At 38.5% G+C, this 23,465-nt stretch overlaps 1 protein-coding gene across 5 annotated transcripts in view; it reads right to left on the bottom strand.

The window, feature by feature from the left end:
• The window catches only part of ADAM23 (ADAM metallopeptidase domain 23), a 189,894-nt gene that overhangs the window by 19,993 nt on the left and 146,436 nt on the right, over window positions 1-23,465 (bottom strand). For 3 of the 5 annotated variants that reach the window (XM_045480941.1, XM_045480945.1, XM_045480944.1), the window contains exons 21-24: window positions 23,274-23,379; window positions 20,446-20,565; window positions 19,025-19,193; window positions 16,620-16,731 (exon numbers count right to left, since the gene is read on the bottom strand). In XM_045480941.1, coding sequence (XP_045336897.1) covers window positions 16,620-16,731; window positions 19,025-19,193; window positions 20,446-20,565; window positions 23,274-23,379 — 507 coding nt within the window. Of the gene's footprint in view, window positions 1-3,937; window positions 4,029-11,044; window positions 11,325-16,619; window positions 16,732-19,024; window positions 19,194-20,445; window positions 20,566-23,273; window positions 23,380-23,465 lie in introns of those variants that run through there. The other 2 variants (XM_045480942.1, XM_045480946.1) reach the window with 2 other exon arrangements.

Below are 23,465 nucleotides of genomic sequence, written 5' to 3'. Positions count from 1 at the left end.
GAGGGAGCAAGCAGTGGGGTGGTGGGGCGTGGTAACCGGGCTCTACAGTCTGAGGCATGGCAAGATGGTTGCAAGAGCTCACTACTAATCCTCAAATCAAATCCTCAAATCATGTCACTGTTACCTTCAAGTTGTTTTCCTACTATCACCTAGAATTTCTCTTCCTGACCACCATCGCCTAGAGTGTTCACGTACTTCATACGCAACGTAAGCGACTATATTGCTCCCATCTAAATTTCTGTATTCGAATTTAGGGGATGTCAAATAAAAAGCCACGTCCAGGGTGGTGAGAGCAATTCTGGTCATTTTTAAATGGACACAGGAAATCCTCTTTTCATAGATTTGTTATCTTTCCTAAGATTTAGGGAAGAGGGTACTAAAATGATTCTTCATCTACTTGATTTTTCTAATGTCAAGTAAAAGCAACAGCCCTAATAATCTAATCCAGCAGCATTACTATTCAAAACTGAACAGCGGCTGTGAGTTTTCATTAGTCAACCAGGACCAAGGTTGGCAGTACTCTGCGGCACAGTCCATAGCTTTATTCTGCGTGTGTAGGTGATGGAGAAGAAAAGGAACATGGGGGTGGGAGGGATGTAAATAAATGCAGATATGGGGGTAAAGTGGGACAAACTGGTGTGCCAAAAACCTATCTTCATCTTTCACAGGATTTCTTACAGACAATTTCTAACACCCCATAGACTGGGAATCCATACACTAAGTCACCCTTAGTATCCTCATACTTCTGGAGTATGCAGATTAACTGAAGTTGCTAAGGTATACCTACCACAATACCCCATATATCAGAATACGTCAAATAAAATAACCTACCAGATAAGGCATTTTTTGTTCTTCTCAGGAGTTCTACAGCTTTGCTTATGGAAGTCTTGTTTGCATTAAGCAAAGCTTGCAGACTCTTATTATTCTGCCAAAAAGACGTCATCTAAGCTTATATTATTTTTTATCACAATTATCTTAACAAAATTTCATTATCACGTATTCACACAAAGGTGCACACATTCACACATGCATGCACACTCACATATACTCATGCTTTTTACCACCTATTTCAGAGGAAATATGGTTTAGGACAAAAGCTATAAAGAAGGGCAGAGAATGTCAGGGATCAGAGCAGAGCTATTTTCTCATTTGTATTTGAACAGGTCATGTGCGGTATGACACTTCTTCCACGCTGAAATTACTCACAGCGTTATGCCTCAAGAAATGTGACTTTGGGAAAAAGCAACACTTCCCCTGAGCCATTACCAGGTTTTCCTTTAATCTAAAAAGTTTATGTAGCCTCAAATTCTCAGGCTACTTTGCTACTTGCTTTGCTTTTCTCTTCTAGTAAAATGCAATTCAGGAAGGATTTCCAATAAAAGTATTCAGAGCAATCTCCTTTACAAACTATTTTCAACGTCTGATTCTAAATGACCCTCTTTTGTATTTACATTGAACTCAACAAGAAACTCAAATAACTCGGTTCATTTAGCAAATAACTTCTAGACTAATAATCTCCAAAACTGCCCAACTGGTGGGAAAACCTAAACTGTATCATTTGATACCCAAAGCTTTCTCTTGCAAAGTAGAAGTAGTTCTTTAATGTTTAATATAAACCACATGGCTGCTCTTAAAATCTAAAGCAAATTCAGATCCTCATATAGTGGCCAACAATCATCATGAAGAACAGTGGTGTCTCCAGGTTTAAACTACTACCATTCAAGAATTCTCCTGTCTTCAGTTTTTCCTGTGTTTTAGGGCATAAAGATACTTCATATGATTGTGTGTGTGCCTTCCTACAACGCTTTCCTTTAAAGTAATTCTTAGGCTCATAGGGCACGGTAAGGGGCGCTGGCTTAGTGCATCAGTGCGCATGTCTGCACAGCGGTCCCCTCTCGGCCCTTGGGAGAGGCTGTTTCTCACCTCACTAAGTGTCCCTCTCCCTTTCCTCTTCTCTGTTCCTCCGATGAGTAGACATCTCTCTCAGATATAAGTCATCTGTACAGGGCCTAATCCACTTATATACACAGTGATAAAGGCTTTTCCGTTTTTCCCCAAAGAAACATGCAATTCAAGCTGTGCGCTAGGCCAGGCCACTGTTTTGAGGTCCTGCTACAGAATAGTGCTCTTGTCTCCAAAGGCTGAGATAGTAAATTTGGCATTGCATGTGGCTGGACGTCAGAGATACACAGGACTATTTTCCAGTCCTTTGAAACCAAGGCTTCCTGATGCCAAAAGGCAGAAGCTTGGGCATGAGCCAAATTTATTTTTCTTAAAGCATATTTATGAAAAATTTCAAGGAAGTATTTTAAAATAATAACAGATCATGGGACTACTATCATGTACAATGACTTTTTTACAGTAATATGGCACGAAGAAAAATTGTTGCTTGAATTAGGCCGGCCTAAACAAAACAAAACAAACATATATATAATATATATAACATATATATAATATATAATATATATTATATATAACATATATATAATATATAATATATATTATATATATATGTTTCAGGAGAGTGCCATATATTAGGGACCATGAGTGACTCATTATCTGGGCAATGTCTTGTTAATACCACGATGAGAAATTCAAATGTGAGTTGTCCATTTTGTGTGTGTTTTTGAAAACACGATGATGCCAAAACTACTATTTCATCAAACAAGTTCAAGTTTACAAATATCTCTGTAGAAACGAAGTACCATTTGATAACAACTTTCCAAGTTCAAGCTACTCAAAAACTTGTAGGCTTACTCATTAAATCTAATATGACAACAAAATTATCAGAAAACGTTGAATTTATTTAGATCATCATGTAGTTTGTTTTTCTTCCATAATCAGTTTCTAATAACATTTTACCTGGTTTCAATATTTTGAATTCAGGATTCAAAATATTAAATAGAATCAAGTTCATAATTAATGCAATTATTCAGAGAATTCAAGTAAAAAGCTTCCTCTATTGAGTAACCAGATGGAGGCAAAGTGGGTTTTGAATTTAGGTAATGGTCTTATTTCCCACTTAAATTTGTTTCTGTAGATCTGGTTGGGACTTAATTTATCAGAGGGAATATTTGGCATAGGAAGTCTTATCTACAAATCATAATAATCAAGCCACCACAGCCCGAAGAAAAGATATACAAAGCAATTATCCAATGAATCTGAACTATGGAAACATCAAAACTTGATAAACTAGGTTTACAAATTTTGGTCATAATGAAGGTTTATTTGTGAATATCTGCCATGTCTATTTAAACAAACGTAGTTCAGTGATCGATGCACAATCCAATGACTAAATGACTAAAAGTCACTATGGAAACAGGCCAGTTAATTTGCAGTTAATTAGAAAATATTTAAGTATCACAGAGCCACACATTTCAAATTCCAATGTGAAACCAATGCAGATGGTTAGGGAATTAATAATTTTTTTAATCTGATTTTTATAAAATCACAAAGCTTTTCAAATCACAAAGCTACACATAATGCGTTACGTGTGAAAAATATTGAACAAAGAGTTACTTAGGTTGTGAAAAATTCAAAACGTCAATGGAATATAAATGAGTTTTAAACACACAAAGGATTTATATCCCCTTACTTCCAACTGCAAAGTGTCCTGATTATCGTGTATAAAAAACGTTATCTCAGAATGCTTGCTCCTAAAAGCTGGAACGGCTTCTACTGAAGAACCTCTACTTTGTTCCCCTTAAACTTGTGCATGTGAATTCCTTCTACATTTCAAGTTTTCCCACTAGCCTGAAGATGACGTTTGAGGTTTCCACGTTTCTTCTTTTCTAGCCCATTTCTGAATAAAAATATTCATTTTTAACAGTTTACTGCTAAAACTTGAAATCTTGTAGCAGGAACTCAAAACCTGGTTATGTAAGCAGAAAAGAGAAATGCCAGAGCCACCGAGGAGAAGACATGCGGCGTTGCTTACTTAAATCCCCATCCTGTGCCCCCAAGGACAATAGCTGCTACCAGGATGGCACCAGCGATGGAGCCTATTATGAGATTGGTGGCACTAGGACCTGTGACAAAGGATCATGGGAAGAAAGTCATATGAGCCATCTACTGTCGTCACCACAAGGGAAAGGCAGTTACGCGGTTTTTCGGAAGTAAATACCCTGCATAAAAAATTGCTAAACGCTTAAATCGCCTTGATTGACTTAGTGAGATCGCACTTCTGATGCGAGGGAGAGCTACTGCTTGGACACGAATGCCTCTGAATCTAAAGCTTCTGCACCGCTGGCAGTTAAGTTCCGTTCCATTCACCTTCCACAGAATTTGAAGCAAATGTGCCCCAACTGCCAGCATCACCAGTCTTTCTTCTCCTCCTCTTTCCCAGTATCATGAATCAAGCAAGCAAAAGAGCACATAAAGAACATGGATGCATTAGAATTAGCTCAATCTTACTGGCAAATCATGGCAGGAAAAGAAGGGAAAGTATTCTAATAAAGTGCTCTTTCAAGCAGCACCCAAAGTTGTCGGAATGCTACGGTTTGTTGTTTTTTTTTTAGCCCCCACTTGGAAACAATTAACATTTCGAAGTCAGAAGGAGGTGAGGCTTGGGTGACTTAGTTGGTCAAGTGTCTGACTTCCGCTCAGGTCCTGATCTCGTGGTTCACTACGTCGCCGTTCCTGAGTTCGAGCCCCGTGTGGGGCTCTGTGCTGACAGCTCCGAGCCTGGAGCCTGCTTCAGATTCTGTCTCCCTCCCTCTCTGCCCCTCCCCCAAAGTCTCTGACTTTGTCTCTCTCTCTCAAAAATAAATAAACATTAAAAAAAAAAAAAGTCAGAAGGAGGTTACTAATAAAGATCTGACTTGAAAGCCTTGTGCTCAGAGAGGCATTTCTTCACTGTAAGGATCCATACAGTGTTTAAACAACAACTTGCGGTTCCAAAGGCAAGATAGGGAGGAAGCGTAAAACTCATCCGGGTAATTCTGTTGAAATAGAAAAAAGATTCTGCCGGCTCAACTGAGACTATCTTTCAAGTTCCCATTTGAAATTCGAGGCCTGGAGATAGAGTTTAAAAAGGGAGTAGAAAGGACAGCAAGAAAGAAAATACAAAGTGGGGTTTCCATCAATTGAGTAAGAAAGACTTAACGCATATGACAGCACATCCTTTCCACTCACAGGGGAAAATGCCTTAGCTCACGATTTTTAAATGTAAGCAACGTTAACTAGCACAGGAATTATTCTGCACCTCACTTCCTTCCGGATGCTAACAGGTAGAGTGCCCCAACAACAAAATACTTCCGATCGTAACTGAATATCCCGTTTCAGAAGTCATAAGGCCAATTTTGCTATTTCCCCTGAAATCCTTGACTTTGTGTATATGTTCATTTCTGCATAAAAAAAAATTCTCTTTTCTGCTCACATCAGTGCCCTCAACTGTGCACACAAACGGATGCCACTTTTAGCAGCACTAAAATCGTGTGTGTTGTATGTTTTTACTCAGAGACCACTCAGGGTTTGTGAGGGTGAGTGGAAAGGTGGGAGACAGCTGCAGCAGGGGTCTCGGGGATGCGGTCTCTTCGGGCGCATGGGCTCGTGACTCATTCTCAGGACTAACCACTGAGGTTCTACAGGACCCAAATCTCAGTGGCCTTCCGAAACGCACAAATAAGAATAAAGAGTAATATGACAGCAACCAAAGCAGGTTAGTTACTCTACACTGAGCACTTACTGTGTACCAGGTGAGGGTCTAACCATGTGACAAAACATCTCACTGGATCGTCACAAAAACCATACGAGGTAAGAATTATGACTATCCCTGTTTATTAGATGAAGAAACAGTGGCTTCTAGAATGTAGTGACAGAGGCAAGATTTGAACACAGATGTGTCTGACTCGAAAGCTTATGCTATAAATCAAGGGTCAGCAAACTATAACCCACTGGCCAAATCTGGCTCCACTTACTGGTTTGCAAAGAAATTTTGTTGGAATACAGCCACGCTAATTCATTTTCATGTGGTTTACAGTTTCTTTTGTGCTAAGACAGCAGAGTCACAAGGCTGTGACAAACCTCCTGTGGCCTGCAAAGTCAAAACTATTTACCTTCTGGCCCTTTACAGAAAGTTTGCTAACCCCTGCTCTAATGAAACAGTCCACTTATATGTATTTCCTCCCCACATTTTAACAAGGAAATATATTTTGAAATAAACATTTAGAAAATATTTATATTTCCATGTACCTTAGGCTTTAGGCATGATTTGTACTTTACTAGCTCAGAAGACAGGTTGAGATTAGAATCAATAGATAATTCATGACAAATGAGTCCTGATTTACAATTATAAACTAAGGTGTAGAAATAACCCCCTGCCCCCTGCTCCCAAAAACCCAAACAAACAAAAAACTTCCAAACCTTCTATTCACGGAATCCTTAGTGACTAAATGAACATTACACTATTAGCTAAGCCAGGGGGTGTTAAAACAATGTATACTGTACTATCATGGATTTTTTTTAAAAAAAACTGTATGATTTAGCAATTATGACAAAATTTAGAATTTGAAGGAAAACAATCAGTAAACTAATAAACAAAAAATAGTGCATAAGCCAAGAAGGATAAATAACAAATCTATTTTTAGAAAAAATAATACACTTATACAGACTTACCTGTCACAACCAGAAATAGCCACAAACCAACAAGACTGGAAGGGATGATGAAAACAGACACTGGTCACAAGGACTATGCTTTACAACAAATGCCTTGGGGGTTGCCTAGCTCTAAGACTCAAAGGGAAAGTTATTAAAATTCATCCCTTAGTTGGTACTTTGCAGCACATCACAATTATGGTCAATAAATAATCTAAAACCACACTTGGGATGATTTTTTCAAAAACTACTTTTCTTCAAGGAGGAATTTCACATAAATGTATGTATAGAATTTCCCCTGGAAAAGGAATGTTACTTCTATAGGTAATCCAGTCAGCAGATCTAAGGTGAAATTTTACAAGGCAAAGTTTTTGTTTTCTCTAAATGTTACCTCTGCTCTAAACCTTTATATTCTAATAGGTAAAGAGAAACAAAATATCTCTTCCAGTCTTTCTAGCTGCCCTGGGTTAACTAGTTCACAGTCTGTACCCATGGGAGGTGAGTTGGCAGGTGTAAATCTAGTCAAAGTCCTTCAAACCAGGGGAGAGAAGGTTCGGGTAATCTTCCACACAGAGTGGGAACTACAGGCCTGCTTTCCTTGTACTATTTCGGTGTCTGGGTCTCCCAGTACTGGTATGGAAGGGCATCTGTGGGCCACAATCACTAAGGAGGAATGCGTGTTACATGATCAACGTGCCCATGGTTTGGACAGGTTGAGTAGAGGCTATCTGGTGGTTCCTTAAGATACCAGTAATTCATCCGGGGCCACTGTGAAGTGTCACCCATCCCCGTGAACACAAAGACAGCATGGGAAAGGGTATTTCTGTCATTTGTAAATGTTCTTCCTGTAATTAGAGAGAGGGGGGAATCACGAAAACCTTTTAGTCTACAGATCAGCAACTTCATGAAAATAATATCCCATGGAGAACTGACAGCTATTCTGAGGCTTGGATCAAGTACACAGCAACCTTAATAGAGGTACCAGAAGACCTGTATTTCTGTGAAAGATCAACACGGGCCAGGGACACACAATTTATTTGTGCACTGGCTATTTTTAAGACAAAGCCACCAGATAATCTGCAACTACTCCCCTTAAGGTTTTGCCGGCTTGGATAAATATCTTTTTCTTCTTCACACTCTTTGGTCCCACACAGTTACGGAAGCTTCTAATTTGAATTATCAATCTATTTTATATTTTAAAAATGAAGGCAATATACTAAGTATCTTCTTTAAAAAGTTAAGCCAAAGCTTCCCATATCACTTTAAATACATGGAGGGAACATTAGTGACTATCACTCAAATTCTCTTCAAAAGAAGCTACAACTATTAATAATTCCCAGCTGTAAACGTGGATTTATTCGGTGAAGATTGCATTCATTTCAAGAATACTAATAAAACACTCATATAAAAGCATTTTTTTGTCAATAAAAAATAATGACAATAAAAGGTCTGTATCTTAAAATTACTTTTATAAGTAGAAGAACAATGGAAGCTTTTGGACCATCGTCTCAATTGTGAAGACATCATAAGCACCCCAATATTATTTTATGCCCCACATTGTTCCAGACAGGAGAAGGTTCTTCACTGCACGAGGAAACCACACGACACAGACACATCCAAATAACACCACAAGGTGCACTTGGAAGGGGAACACGTCAACGAGACAACACGTGGTGGGGATCAGGTACCAGCAGTCAGTTCACACACCGGGAACCAAACAGAAACACTCTGAGACTCACAAAGATGCTTACTCTATTCCCCACCCTGTGCCTCCAAAAATCACCCCCAGGGCCAGAATGGTGCCTGCCACGGCACCTATTAGCCTGCTTGTGGTCATGTGCGCTGTGTGGAGGGAAAACGGAGATGGTTTTAACAAAGGAAACGAATCACACACTGATTGCGCTAACACACAACATAATCTATTCAGGAAATGCTTTGAAAGTCAGTTAAATACTGACATCTCTGCTTTAAAATTTAAAATGAAGGTCTACGTGCCCATTGAAAATACTGGAGAATAATGTTGAGGCTAATTTAACTTCAAACTCTACAAACCCTACTTAAAAAATCCTCTCTTATAAATACTGTTAAACATAGAAATAATCTAATTTGAGTTACAGTTCCTACAAGGAATGAGTTGGAATGAAAATGTCATTGAAACAGCATAACAGCAAGTCTGGATTTTAATTCCAAAGTAACAGACCATTAGCATACTTCACAAACTTCTCAAACTGTAAAATACACCTAAGAAGCTGCATCTTTTCAAACTTTAGAACTTACGTTCAATTTTATGAAAATCCTACAAACTTAAAAGACTATCTTTAAAATTAAGTACATTTTCACCTGGAAAAGTGTATTGCACATAACTCTGCAATGTTTGGGTTTCTGGCACAGTCTTTGGGTGTTTAGTTTTTGTTGTTGTTGTTGTTGTTGTTGTTGTTGTTGTTGTTGTTTACAGTTTGCAGGGCATAAACTATGCACTCGGAGAAAGTCAGGGTCGCTGGGAAGCACTGATTGCTTCAGATCACCCAATGGTAGATTACTGACTGGAGACACTCCACCCCTGCACATCACCACTTCCGTGCTGAGCTCTGAGCTTTCAGATGTTGCAAAAAGGGTCTGCACTGCCCAGAGGTGCCCAGGCTGCTCTCCACACAGGCAAGAAGTTTAGTGCTGGGGCAGGAAGGCAGATTATTTAAGATTGACTGTGTCTGTGTGTGTGCGCGCGTGCAAGCGTGTGGACATATACACACTTTATCTCCTATCTTCATGCGATCAAAAGCGCTGGCTTCAAATCACTTTACTAATGAAAAGAGAGATTAACTTTGACAAGGCTGCATGGCACAGATTGTGTGCTGTGAGACGGTGAAGGAAAACAAAGAGCCATGATTTGAACTCACAGTTTTTTAAGGCTTAGTATTGTGTTCATTGACCATTTGGGTCCGACTACTCTCCCAAAGAAGAGAGAGAACCTTGATCGCCAACGCTGGTGAGTAGGGGTACATCCACTTCATCGCAGGGCAAACAATAAGAGTGAGAGATTCTAGTTTTTATCCTTAGCTAGGCACAACCTGAGTTGTTAATAAAAAGCAAAAAAAAAAAAAAAAAAAAAACCAAAAAAACGGAAACACAACAGAAAACAGAAAGTCTACTGAGGGCATTGAGGGGAATGGAAAAAAGACCAACATATAAGGTGGTGGTGATGTTTTCCAGATATGACAGTACATTAGAATTCAAAATAACCAAACCATATCTCAGATTTCTAAACTGTGGAGGCAAATACTGGAATGAAAGGTACTATAAATATAAATACTCATTTTTTAAGATCTTAGAAAATAATTGCCTTCAGAATACTAAATTAACAAGGACATATTATATTACAATTTGGGTTTTTTGGGGGGTTTTTTGGGTTTTTTTTTTTTGCCTAAGATTTAGGCATTGGCCCTCAGAGCCAAAATACCTGAAACTCCTATTAACTCTTCAATGTTTATATAAGCTACATATGCTAAATTGCAGGAAACACACACACACACACCTGTAAAATGTGGTAGTAAATGAATGTGTTAATTTTTAAAAATTATAACTGCATGAATGATGAATAACAATTTAAAAAGGCCTTTTTATTTGCTACAGATACAATTCCTCTCTGTAGCATAAAGAGAATTAGGCAATCCATCATGTGGGTGTTAGAAACCAACCAGAGGAGCAAGGCATCCCTACAGACACTTCAAATATGCATTCCAGAGAAACAGATACAGTCTTTAATCTCTGCTGAGCAAGAATAATTATCTCCCAACTCTTAACTGATAACCACTGCTAGCACCAAAACAAGACAAAATAAGTGGGGAAAAAAGCTTTTTCAAAAGTCTTCCCCCTCCTCCTTGTTTGCCCGCTACCTTTAATTCTGGTGTACTGCAAAGGTATGTAAAATACACTTGACTCTTGATCGCGATACTTAACAGGGTTATTTCTTCCAGCGCACAGTGACTCAACCTGCTTTTAAATTGACATGAATGAATTGCCTGGCTCACAAGTGGGTAGATTTTTATAGGGGACAAATTTGAAAACAGGTTTCAGCTGCTCCCCAGAGCTACAAAGGATTTACCTTCTTATTGAAAAAAAAAAAAAACCTCCCTTGGACTTTTGGGGGTCTATGCTCTCCTTTTGACCTCTATACTAACTTATTTATGATGTAACTGCAATTGTTCATTCATTCACGCATTTATTTGTTCATTCATTATCTACTAGATGTGTTTTTTGTCCCAGGAACTATGCTGGGTACATGATGATATACCTCACTTTCTTTGCATTACACCAAACCTGGAGATGAAACTTGTAAAGACTCATAACTAATAACTCAATCCCCTTATTAGGGATGCGACTTTGTTTCCTAATTCTTTAACGTACTTACCTTTGTATTATAACTTGTTTGTGGAAATTATTTTCTAGCAATATGTCCTCATTTTTGTTTTATTAAATTCTGATGTTTGTTGGTTTATTATTATCATTGTTTTTAGTGTTGCTTCCCTGCTACCTAGGCTCACATGTGCTAACAGGCAGAATTTTTGATAAGTATGTAATATTAAGATACAAACTGTAAATTTTCTCCTTTTCTTAAGACATTCTTACTTTATATGTAGAATTCTTCCACAGACAAGTCATGCTTCAGATAGCGTGAAATTGCGCTTTTGAAACTGAGTACTTGGGGGTTTTTTCTTACTTTTAGAGAGTTTCTGAAACAAAAAGGTGCATTATTTCATCCATGTGATTCTAATGAGCGAAAGGCGCTATAATCCTGCATCCCGAATACTTCAAAGGCAGGAGGCATCAAAGCCATCATTTGTACTCTATAAACCAAAGTTCTTTCTGCAGGGATGTATGATTTTGCTAACATTTAGGATTAGAAATAAATACTAAATATATTCTTTGTATGTTAGAATACAATATTGGCATGACACACATATATTTTCTAGCTCCGTATTTCATTGTCAGACACACAATCAGATCTCCTTACTCTTTCCCATGAAATTTTTAAAAAGTTAAGTTCATTTTCAGATACACTGGGACAAATGTCTAAAAAGATGAAAAACAAATTCACTTCATATAAGAATATTATTTCAGACACTGTCAGTGGAAATATCATGGAGTTTTTCTGAACCCAAACAAAATAAACTCAGTTACTGAAAACTCTTAAAACCTGGTAAACCCTTAAGTTATTGATGAGGCCATTACTGACGAGAAAAATACATAGGTGATACATAATTCTGCAAGAGCGTAATCATATACTACCATAATACCTCATATCTACTCATCTGAACTACAAAATCAAAGATGTGTGCATTCACAAAGGAAGCAACAGATATACACAAAAGGTAAATGTAAACATTAATAATGCTCTTTAAGGTATTAAGACTTAGAAATTACTGCTTTCAAGATACTAAATGCTAATAATATAATACTCCCTTGAGAAGCAATGGATGAGCTAATGTGCTTAATCATTACCTGCTTATTGCCTCACCCTTTCTACTTATTACTATGCTGTGAGAACCCGCAGAGTAACTTAATACTCAGCTTTCAGTGAGGCAGTCAGTGTGCAATAACAGAAAAAGTATTAGGCTCAAGACCAGGTGATCTATGTTTTACTCTTGGCTCTGTTACCCTTGGGAATTAAGTTAGACCCATTTGTAAACCAATGGGTCTGGACTGAATGGCCACTAAGGCCCTTCTATCTCTGATTTGATGACTGTGGACATAATGAAAGGGTCTAACCAAAGCTTCTTAGCAGCTTCTCTGCCCTTCCTTGATGAAAATGTGGTATGTATCAGTTTCTTCTCTTTCCTCCTGTAATGCTGCTGCAAACCATCCAGTGAGAAAAGTTCCATTACGTTGCATAATAAGCACCATGAAAAAATGCCCACAAAGTGACAAAAATTATCAGTACTTCTACTGACTCTCCTATAGCCTGTGGGAGTTCCAGGCCTTTTAAAAGGCGCAAACTTATTCTACCCCATTAGGGTAAAGTAAAATAACTTCTTTCAGCGAATTCGGTGGACACATGTTGGGAGATGAGGGACCAGAAGAATCTTCATATGTAAAAATATGGGAAATAAATGACAGTGTAGAAAACATGAGTGAAGCAATATGTAATGGAAAATCTTTTTAAAAAAAATCTTTGCTCACATGGTTTCTGCTTTGAAATGCTACTTCCTGTCTTTTAATAATTTTGGTTTGAGACATTGGAGCAAATAAACTGTGGGTCAACAAGTGCAGAGCCAACTTTAATGGCAATGTTTCTTTTTAGCTTTTTAATTAATTAATTGATTAAATTTAATTTACATTCAAGTTACTTAGCATATAGTGCTATAATGATTTCAGGAGTAGATTCCAGTGATTCATCCCTTACGTATAACACCCAGTGCTCATCCTAACAAGTGTTCTCCCTAATGCACCTTCCCATTTAGCCCTTCCCGCCTCCCACAACCCCTCCGGCAACCCTGTTTGTTCTCTATATTTAAGAGTCTCTTATGTTTTGTCCCCCTCCTTGTTTTTATATTATTTTTGCTTCCCTTCCTTTATGTTCATCTCTTTTGTATCTTAAATTCCACATATGAATGAAGTCATATGATATTTGTCTTGCTCTGACTGGCTAATTTTGTTCAGCGTAATACCCTCTAGTTCCATCCACGTAGTTGTAAATGGCAAGATTTCATTCTTTTTGATTGAATGGCAATATTTTTATGTGGGGGGGGGGGTTGCCCCTACCCAGATGGAGAGGTTGAGTTTTTATTCTTCCAGAAACTTTCTGTTAAAATAAGAGAAATACCCAAAACACATTGGCTCATTTCTGACACCCTCATCAGCTGAAACAAAGTCACAGAGTTCTCCTTTTTTTTTTTTTTTTTTTACTAATTATGTTTTGATTCAGAGGCCTGCAGTTGTACACAATTTATCTTTTATGCCCATGTTAATAATACAAAAGGCAATATTCTCAGCTTTGTTTTTGAATTTTTTCCTCCATAACAAGAAAACACACTAAAATTAAATAAAACTAAATATGTTTTAATACCCTGTCACTGTATCTATACAGAAAAGCCTTCATCCGTGGATACGACAGGTCAGATCACTTGGGTCTTGCCCACTGTATACAGCAAGCAGCTGAGAAGCACCCATACACTGTGATCCATAAGGCCAGTGCCAACCAAACTAATTCGATCATGAAAAAGAATATATGGCAATCAGTTACAGAAAAACCTTGGCACCTCACAAGCAACCTTGGCACCCACAGTCAAGAAAGTACAGATTGTTTCAGTGTCTTGAGCTCATGACCTGCTACTCTTCGACAACACAATACAAATGGTTACTGGCAAACTGAAAATCAGCACTAGCATGCACCATTTTGTTTCCTTCACGTGATCCCAAAGGGAAAGGATGTAATATTTATTGAGTGCCTACAATATGCCAAGGATGTGCTGCCTTTTAAATAGTAGATGGCCAATAAATATTTGCTATCTGGATACAATTAGAAGTACCTAGTTTCTCTCTTATCATTTTCTTTTAACCAGAATATCAAAAACAAAATCATAAAACCGATAACAAGGTGTTAAAATTATGATTTTGTTTCTTTCTCATTTTACTAATGTATTAACGGATTTTTTATAGAGGCTGAAAAGATATTAATAACCATCATAGATAAAGCTATTATTTAGTCACGCTAAAACTGCTTGACTTTTCTAGAAATCTAATAATTTACAATAATAACTGCTCTTCATAGATAGTAATTAATGGCTTTTTTCTATTTAATAAAGATTACCAGAGTCACGAGGATTTTAGCAATTTTAGAACGAGGGGGTGCCTTTACTTTAGTGACTCCATTGTCTTCACTAATAATGAAAAAAGAAAACATGCGACAGAAAAGAAATACACCAGAATGTGTATACCGATTACCTTTGAGTTGTGGCATTAAGCGTGATTTTTATTTTCTTTTTAATCTTTTCCTTATTTCCAAAATTCTCTACCATAAACAAGTATTACTTGAATGGTCATAAAAGTTATTTTTAAAAGATAATATAGAAGAGCACCATGGGGAAAAGGAAAACAAAACAGAAGGCGGCTGTGAATCTCCTCTTTTCCAGAATGCAGCTGTTTGCTTCACACCCTCCCAACTAAGCTTTCTAGGCATAGGTGGGTGAAGGAATGGGAAATAGAATCGGACAACTGCTAACCCTCTACCCCCACGTACTGAAAAAGGACAGAGGCTAAGCCAATTTAGCTCTGTTCATTTCTTCTTTATATATCACTTGAAGAAACAGCATCTAGATCCTTAAGAGAATCACAGACATGCCATGGAGAGAAAATTTGGAAAGAATGAACGTCTGCTTCTCTTGTCAGAGTTTGAAATCTGCTCTAAATCTAACTTCTGAAGGTGGATCCAAGAATTTTTTGTTCCAGTTTTAAGACTAAATGTAAAAGTGGAACTGGTTCCTTTTTACAAATAGAAGTAGGAGAACAGAAATAGACTGTGAGGGTGTGACTATGGTTCTTCTTACAGAATTTCAATATCATAGGCATATTAAGTAAATGCATGGAGACTTTTTAACACACCCACTATTACTGAACATTACACATGCACCCAGATGAGCTAAATCTCTTCAGGAACTGAGGAGCATGGCGCTTCATATACTTTTCAAAGTCATATTTTCCCAATATTTTCCCGATGCTGAAGTTCAGAGAGTTTAAATGAGCTCCCATGCAAAACTAAGCAAATCAAAATGACACTATTTCTATAGGTACTTTTCCTACCTGCAGGAAAAAATCATGATAGTTATTTATAAAATATCATTAGTGGCACCATGAAAAAGAACGTGATGTACGATGTCACTGGGACACATCCTCTGCTCTAGAAACTCTGGTTTCTCAGGTACAATGCTATAGATGCTGTAATAAGCCTACTGCAATTGATGACTTATTTTAGATCTTTGAAATCATATGAGGGCTTGGGAATGGGAGAGGAATAATGAGAAAGTGATTACCAAGTTTATGATGATAAAGAGCATGTTATAACACAACGTAACAGAAAAGACTGGGCCTGAGATCGGGCACTTGGGTCTTGGTCCCAGCTCTGTCTCTGGCTACCTGGATAACTATAAAATGTCACCTGTCTTCAAGGCCTGGGTGTTCTCATCTGCAAGATGAGGGTGGTTCTAGATGGCCATTGAGACTCCTTCTAATTTTAAAATTCTAATTTCTCTCTTTCTGATAACTGACTAAAACAAAGTCCAGATCTTTCATATTCTCTTTGAAGAATTAAAGTTCGGTGAGGATTTTAGGGGAACCTGGGTGGCTCAGTTGGTTAAGCGTCTGACTTTTGATTTTGGCTCAGGTCAGGATCTCACAGTTTGTGAGATCGAGCCCTGCATCAGGCTCTGTGCTATCAGCAGAGAGCCTGCTTGGGACTCTCTCTCTCTTTCTTTCTCTCTCTCTCTCTGCCCCTGCCCAACTCACACATGCTCTTTCTCTCTCCCTCAAAATAAATACATAAACTTAAAAAATATATATAGTTCTCTGAAGATTTTCCACTTCTTCCCAATCAAAAATGTGTTTAAGCAGAGCATAGAAGACAGCAATTTCCCTCTGGAGGATTCTAATTCTGAGGAATGACTAGAGTCTCATGTTAGCCAAAAAGATTTTACCTATTAGAAAACTGGCAGAGTGGAGACAAACTGTACAATGATTAACATACGTGCTTATGGAAAAGGAAGGAGGTTTATAGGAAAGAAAGGAAACTGCAAGGAAGGAAATTGGTATATTTACTTCTTTCTAATCTCAGTTCTAAACTAGGGGAAATTCAAACGCTTCACTACGTCACTCTAGAATCCTTAATGCTTCAGTAACATGAATTATATGTTTGAATGGCAAAAGAGATACTCTGGAGTGTCTCCTTTCAAATCGTTCCACTTGTTATATTGGCACCATCGGAAGAGTGCCAACAAATTCAGCATGTAATGAATTGAAACTGAAATCGCACAAACCCTTGGGTCCTTCATCCTTGGGGGGGTGAAGGTTCCTAACTGGATCCCGGATACTGCAGTCTGTCCCTGCCCAGGTGAAATCGCAGATGCAGGTGGCTTCATTACTACACACCTGTGAGGAACAAAAAACAGAAATGGGACATTTTCATGGTGCTTTCTTAAACATCTTTTTTTAATGTTTATTTATTTTTGAGAGGGAGAGACACACCATGAGCGGGGGAAGGGCAGACAGAGAGGGAGACACAGAATCGGAAGCGGGCTCCAGGCTCTGAGCCGTCAGCCCAGAGCCCGACGCGGGGCTCGAACTCACGGACCGCGAGATCGTGACCTGAGCTGAAGTCGGACGCTTAACCGACTGAGCCACCCAAGTGCCCCTCATTCTGCTTTTTTGACTAATGGTGATAAATGTAAAAGAGACGTGGGGCAGGGCGGAAGCTTTTAAAAACCACTTTGAATTTTTTAAGTCTCCCATGGTTGAAAAGGGGAGACAACATATACATAAAATTGCTGAGTGGTGTTTTCTTGTTAATTATAGAGAAATACCCATTAAAAGAAGAAAAAATGTTTTTTAAGATTTTACTTTTAAGTAATCTCTACACCCAACGTGGGGCTCAAACTCACAACCCTGGGATCAAGAGTCACATATTCTACCAATTGAACCAGCCAGGTGCCTCAAAATGGAAGAAAATTTTAAATTAAATGTTAATTGTTTATGTTGATATTATTTACACAAATGTCTGACAATGTCGTTTTTTCAGAAGTAGTTGTTTCTAGGAACATACTTCAGAAACATATGCTTAATTCAAGAAATTAACAGACACAGGGCTCCAGTGGCGGGGCCAGAGATTAAACACCAGATGAAATAAATCACCAATGCATTGTTTTACCTCACCATGTCCAAATGAGCACAACACCCACCTCCCCTGCCTGCCCTTGGTATCACCCTTCTCTCAGTCAGCCAGGCTGAAGACCCTCCTAGAATGACTGTTGTCTCCTTTTGCTTGTCCTGGGGACCAAGCAGCATGCTGGAACGGACTTCTAATTTAGATGAAATAAACAACCATGCAAACTAGAGATAGAGGTGTTTAACTTCTTATCTGCCTGTGAAATACATTCAGAGACAGATCATTACAGATGATAAACTGAATATCAGCCTATTGGTATAAGAAGCTTTTTTATCTGAAGTGTTATAATAGCATGATTGCGATTAACAAGGTTGAATTTGACCTTTTATTTAACAGGACGAAAAAGAGGAAAAGTACAGAATTAAGAAGGGCCTTTCTAGACATTAAGTTTTATGATGTTTTCAGAGAGGTAACTGAAATAACTGAAATGTCTGTCCAGTGCTTTTATTTTAACAGTGATTATTGAACATTCACTATGTGCTAGGTACCTATGCCGAGTGCTTTATGTATAGCATCTAATTTAATCCCCACACTACCCATCACCCTGGTGGCTAAGAGAAGGTAAGTGCCTTACCCAAAGTCACCAGGAGACCAAGGGGCACAGTCAGGACTCAAACCCATGGTTCTTTCTAGCCTCCAAAACCATGCTCTAAATCACTAAACTATACTGGTGAGCCTAGGATTCAACCAAACCCAAAACCCTGAATAGTCATTAGGCATTTCCTTCTAAGGCCTCTCTACCTTGTTGTATTCCACGTCCTCTGCTACCTAGCTATATTTTGATTATTTTTGCCTTCCTTCCAGCATTTTCCTTTTATGTTATCACTCTCAATTTCTTCATGTCTATTTTTTTCCCATTTCTAAAGTCTGTATAAATTTTGAAACGTCTTTCTTTTACTAAGCTAATTTAAATAATTATTAAATTCTGTGTCGAGATATTAAGTCTCAGTCTGCCAGGCAGTGTCTGCCCACCTTGTTCACAGAATTACAAACACACACAGGTGTGAGTGGAGAAAGCATTTTCTCTTCAGCTGGCAATGGGCGGAGCAGAACTATACAATTTTAAACATGTGAATTATATCAGTGATTCAACATCTAGTCTATGTGATCTTGTACACACAGATACTCAGTACACATGCTGAGTAGCCGAAAGGGAATACCGAGAGGACTAAAGTTATCTTGAATGGCACAAAGTAGTTCACGTGGGGTCTACGGTTCTTTTAGGAACCCTACCAATTTCTTCCACCTCTTTAGCTGGCAAGGTATAGACAATGTGGGAAATACAAACAGCCAAGTGATAAAACAAACAACACAAATAAAACCATATCGGTACCTATGGGTATTATCCTTAGCAGATGAGGATAGTCTGGAAATTATCATAGTGCATAGACACTGGCAGCAGACGCAAAAGGAGAATGGCTGAAATGCAAGTCTGACGACTGTGAACTTTGAGGATGCCAGAGAATAAAGGTTTGAACTGGAACACTGATGCCTACTTACCCCATGGCCTGAACAGACTTTACCCTTGGAATCAAGTGGGCAGCTACTCATATTTAGGGCCTGAATCAGTAGGCACTTCCGATCTAAACACATCATGGATGGACCACATGGCGTTCCATCTTCCACATAGCCCACATCTGTATCATCATCTAAAATCACATGAGCACCACTAAAAAAGGAGAAAGATATTCATGCAACCATTAGCACCATAGTTAGAAACAGAAAGCCAACATGAAAGAGGCTTGCTCTTCATGAAATTAAAGAGGCTGTCTAGTGCACATAGATGGCTCCTAGCATTTCTCCACCTCTCCCTGCCTTTCCCCCTTTCCCACCTCCCTTCAATAAAAGAACATGAGGACAGGAAATACATTTCATTGCCATTATTGCACTGCATGTCATTGGGGAAAAAATGTCATCGGCACAAAGTATATACTAAATCTTCACTTGCTGTCAAGACCAGCATGAAGACTAAGGGTGAGTTGCCTAAGAACAAAAGAAGCCAGCTTTTACATAATATACTAGTTTAGAATATATAATTTAATCAGGCTGTCGTATCTAAAGATGTGTGAAAACTTACACCTTCAAAGAATGTGCGTCTAAGTAATTAGATTACAAATTTATTCCAGGAAGGATCTTATTGTCTAGGACCTGGTTAGAATTGTTTTCAGAGCAGTTTAAAGGAAACAAAAACCAGCAATCATTCAAGCAAGAGAACAGTTTTCAATTTGCTCACCCAACCACTTTACTAAATCTTCTTCAAAAGTTGGTTTTTTTTTTTTTGGATGTTTGCAAATCTTACATTCACTCACAGAAGATGAAGGTTAGCTACTCTAAGGACACTACGGATGAAAGTCTGCAGACACTAAAAGCAGCTCTGTAGGGGAATCCCAGACGTGTTTGGGGCCACAACAGTACAATGTGCACGTGATTTAAAAAATAAGCCTCAGACTTCCTGTGCCCTATACTCACAGATAATTGGATACCAAATGTATGCCTACAACTATAAATAACATCTTAATAAATATGCTCTATATGTTGAGTATTAAACCACCTTCTAAAGCAGAAATATGCTGCGTGAAGTATAAAGTCTATTTTTTATGATAAAAAATAAAACACACATAGTGTTCAAATACTGAGCTATTACAATGCTCAAAGCTTTAACCATAGGTCAAAATGGACACTGTAAGTCTACTCAACAGTTATAATTACAAAGAAGACCCTACTACTAATAAGTGGTCCCATTTTTGAGCAAATGGAATTTGCAAATCAATATACAACCTTGTTTTTTAACTCTAAACATGAAAGGTGATCATAAAATTACAATCAACAGTCCTCTTGTGAGAAACAGAAAAAATTCTTTTGATTTTTCTGAATTTGTAATTCTCGTGATTCATTAGATTTTCAAACATTTAATATATTACCTGCAGTCAATCACTCGGCCTTGATGGTAGAAGGAAGTTGGGATGATCTCACCCTGAAGTTGACCAATGCGTGGAGCTCGAGTAAGATTGGTACAGAGTAAAAATCCACAGAACACATCACTGAGCATGTCAAATAAAAACAAAAACAGAACAGGATAGGATGAATCAAGCTCAAAATAATCAAAACTATCCAGTCCACATCTATTCAAAAATCAAAAAAATTTTCTTTCCTTCTAAATAAAGACGTGTTCAAATACTGCTGGTTGGCTATGACCCACGCCTTCCTTGCTCACAGGATCGCAGTTTTGTTTGGGTAGCGACACGCCCAACCTCAAGAGATGGATCATGACCGGTGTCTGAGCTAGTCTGGCACCCCCATCCCCTACGGCCACTTTCCCTCTGTCCTGCCCTAATAGGGCTAAAAGTGGCCCCTGGGTGTGGTGACTGGAAGAGGAGCCAGATAGGAAGTTGCTGGGGAGAATGCTGCTTTCTGGATAAGAGGTCAGAGCCCAACAGGGAGAAGACCTTTTGTTCCTACTCTCACACTGCCTGTCTTTGAATGTGCAGCCTTTGTATCCAACCTTGCCATCGTGAGTTCACAAGCAGAAGGACAGACACTCCAACATGCTACAGGGTCAAAATCATCTGGGCCCTTAGAGACACTGTTAAATGACACACACACACACACCCCGCCTCCGCCCCCGCCCCCGCCCCCATGAGAGCAGCTACCTCCAGCTTATTTGTTAAGTAAACAATGAACTCTCCCCTAAAAAAGGGCGGGGAATTGAAATGACACATCAAAACAAAGGAAATCCATGTCCGATAAATGTACTACAAATGTACTACAAAAATGTACTAAATTCCATTTGCAATCAGGGAAATGCAAGTTCAAACCAAAATAACATGGCAGTTTATGCCACCGGAAAGGATAAAAGTAAAACGTCTTTTAATACCAAGTGTTGGTCAGTATGTGATTCCACAAAAGTCTCATGCGCATACTACCGATGGCTGGGTTCACTAGTACAGCCATTTTAGAAAGCTGTGACATCATCTGGGTGGCACTGAAAAGACACATACCCTCCAACCTAGCCATTTTTCTTTTGGGTATCGGCCTTAGAAAAACATGTACAAGTGTGCGCTAAGTTACACGTATAAGAATACCCACAGCAGTATGGTTCCTAACAGCCAAAACATGGAAACAACCTAAATTAACACAGAGCAGAGAAATACATCATGGGATGGGAATATGAATACGAATGAAAATAAAACAAATGAACAATACGTATGAACAACGACACACACCGCGGAAGATGCTTAAAATGCTGACCTTAAGAGGCAAAATAGAAAATAATGCATGAAGTATGATTCCTTTTATACCAAAACCTTGGGCAAAATATATTGTTTAGGGATGAAAACTTAGGCAGCCAAACTGTAAAAGCCAAGAAAGTAATTGCCATAAAAGGATGGCAGTACCTGCGGGAGAGAGACAAGGGCACCTTGCAGGGAAGGATACGTTTTCTGCAATGCTGCAAGTTCTATTCCTTGATCCAGGTAGGAATGACATGGAGATTCGTGTAATAATCATTTGGCAAACTAAATATTTGTGCGTTATTCACTTTTCTGCTCACATGTTATATATCCCGATTTTTAAACATTTCAGAAACCACGCATTAATTTTCTTTACCCCCTTGGGGGTTGGATGTTCTATTACTAGATATTCAAAAGCTATCTTTTACAATGATCCAATCCAAAGCCTCCCAAACTTTTTGAAGTGACACAGACACAGAGAAATGATAGGTTTGTCCAGGACATTAAGCTAATGAAATCCAGGTGTCCAACCACCTACATTTTTACTACTTTAGGCCCCACTCCCTCCTACTGTCTGTCACCTTCGAAAGAGAAGCAATATTTTGGAAAGTGTGTGCCTCACCTGTGAGGCATTAGTTGAGAAGTTACGTTCTATTATTTTGGTTTAATTTTAAAGAAATTTTGGTCAAAGATTTGTTGTCTCCTAAGGCCTCATCCACCATCAAAGACCAAATGGAATAGCAAAGTTTCATAAAGTACAACAGAGAGATCATTAACTAGAAAAATAAAACTCCTTGCTTTGCTTCAGAACTGGGAGAATCCTTATGGATACAGAAGGATAATGAAGGAAATTTGGCCCATAACTTAATGGTCCCATAGATCATGTCACTGAGTTAACTTTAATAAACTATACAATCACAATTTTCGCTTTCCTAAACTAATCCAGGGAAAACTATTACCAGTGTCCTCTAAAAATACGTCATTTCCTGAGTAAAGATGCCTCCAATATGCACTAACTAGAGGCTTTTTAGAAGTGGGGGAAAATCTGATATAGACGTTAGATGCTTAATTAAATCAAATGGTATTGCACTCACGGAATGATCCAAAATATGTACCACTTCACTCTGAGTTGTCCCCGAAATATAGACAATCCACATATTGTGCTTGTAGAACTTTGTGTATACCAGTACATTCATAGGCCACACCTTCCAGCAAAAGTAGCAAATTAAGACCCAATATTATGTCTTAACACTTGGCAAAGTGTCTTTTCAGACAAGCATCAGGTAAAAGACAACATGGGAGAAATGTTTTACAGAAATGTTGTGAGTCTGTGCCACGGCAACTGCCTAGTCCATAGCCATTTGCTTCTAGATAGACTAATGTGTTCTTAAAGTACATACTCTTAACATTTTCAATAGTTGACTGTTTATTAAAAATCAGTAACACTTATTTTGTGCCCACGTCACATTTGAGCCAGGCCTTCCAAGTCACTCATCGTGCCCCTGAAGCTGACCACTCACTGTTTGCTGCACTGGATCCATCGGTCTCCATCCTTCCCACAGTTTCCCTTCTCTGTGCCTTCTGTGTTCAGCTTTTCGTAACAGAACTTGTCAGACCCTGAAGCCTCTTTTGGAGATGAGCAAGAGAAGAGAATTTGTGTTAGTCATCTTTGTTATTCACAACCAGCAGTGTGCAGGTAAATGCTTAACAAC

Source organism: Leopardus geoffroyi, chromosome C1 (genome assembly GCF_018350155.1).
Source record: "Leopardus geoffroyi isolate Oge1 chromosome C1, O.geoffroyi_Oge1_pat1.0, whole genome shotgun sequence".
Lineage (NCBI taxonomy): Eukaryota > Metazoa > Chordata > Mammalia > Carnivora > Felidae > Leopardus > Leopardus geoffroyi.
This window is presented reverse-complemented; position numbering and strand designations above follow the sequence as displayed.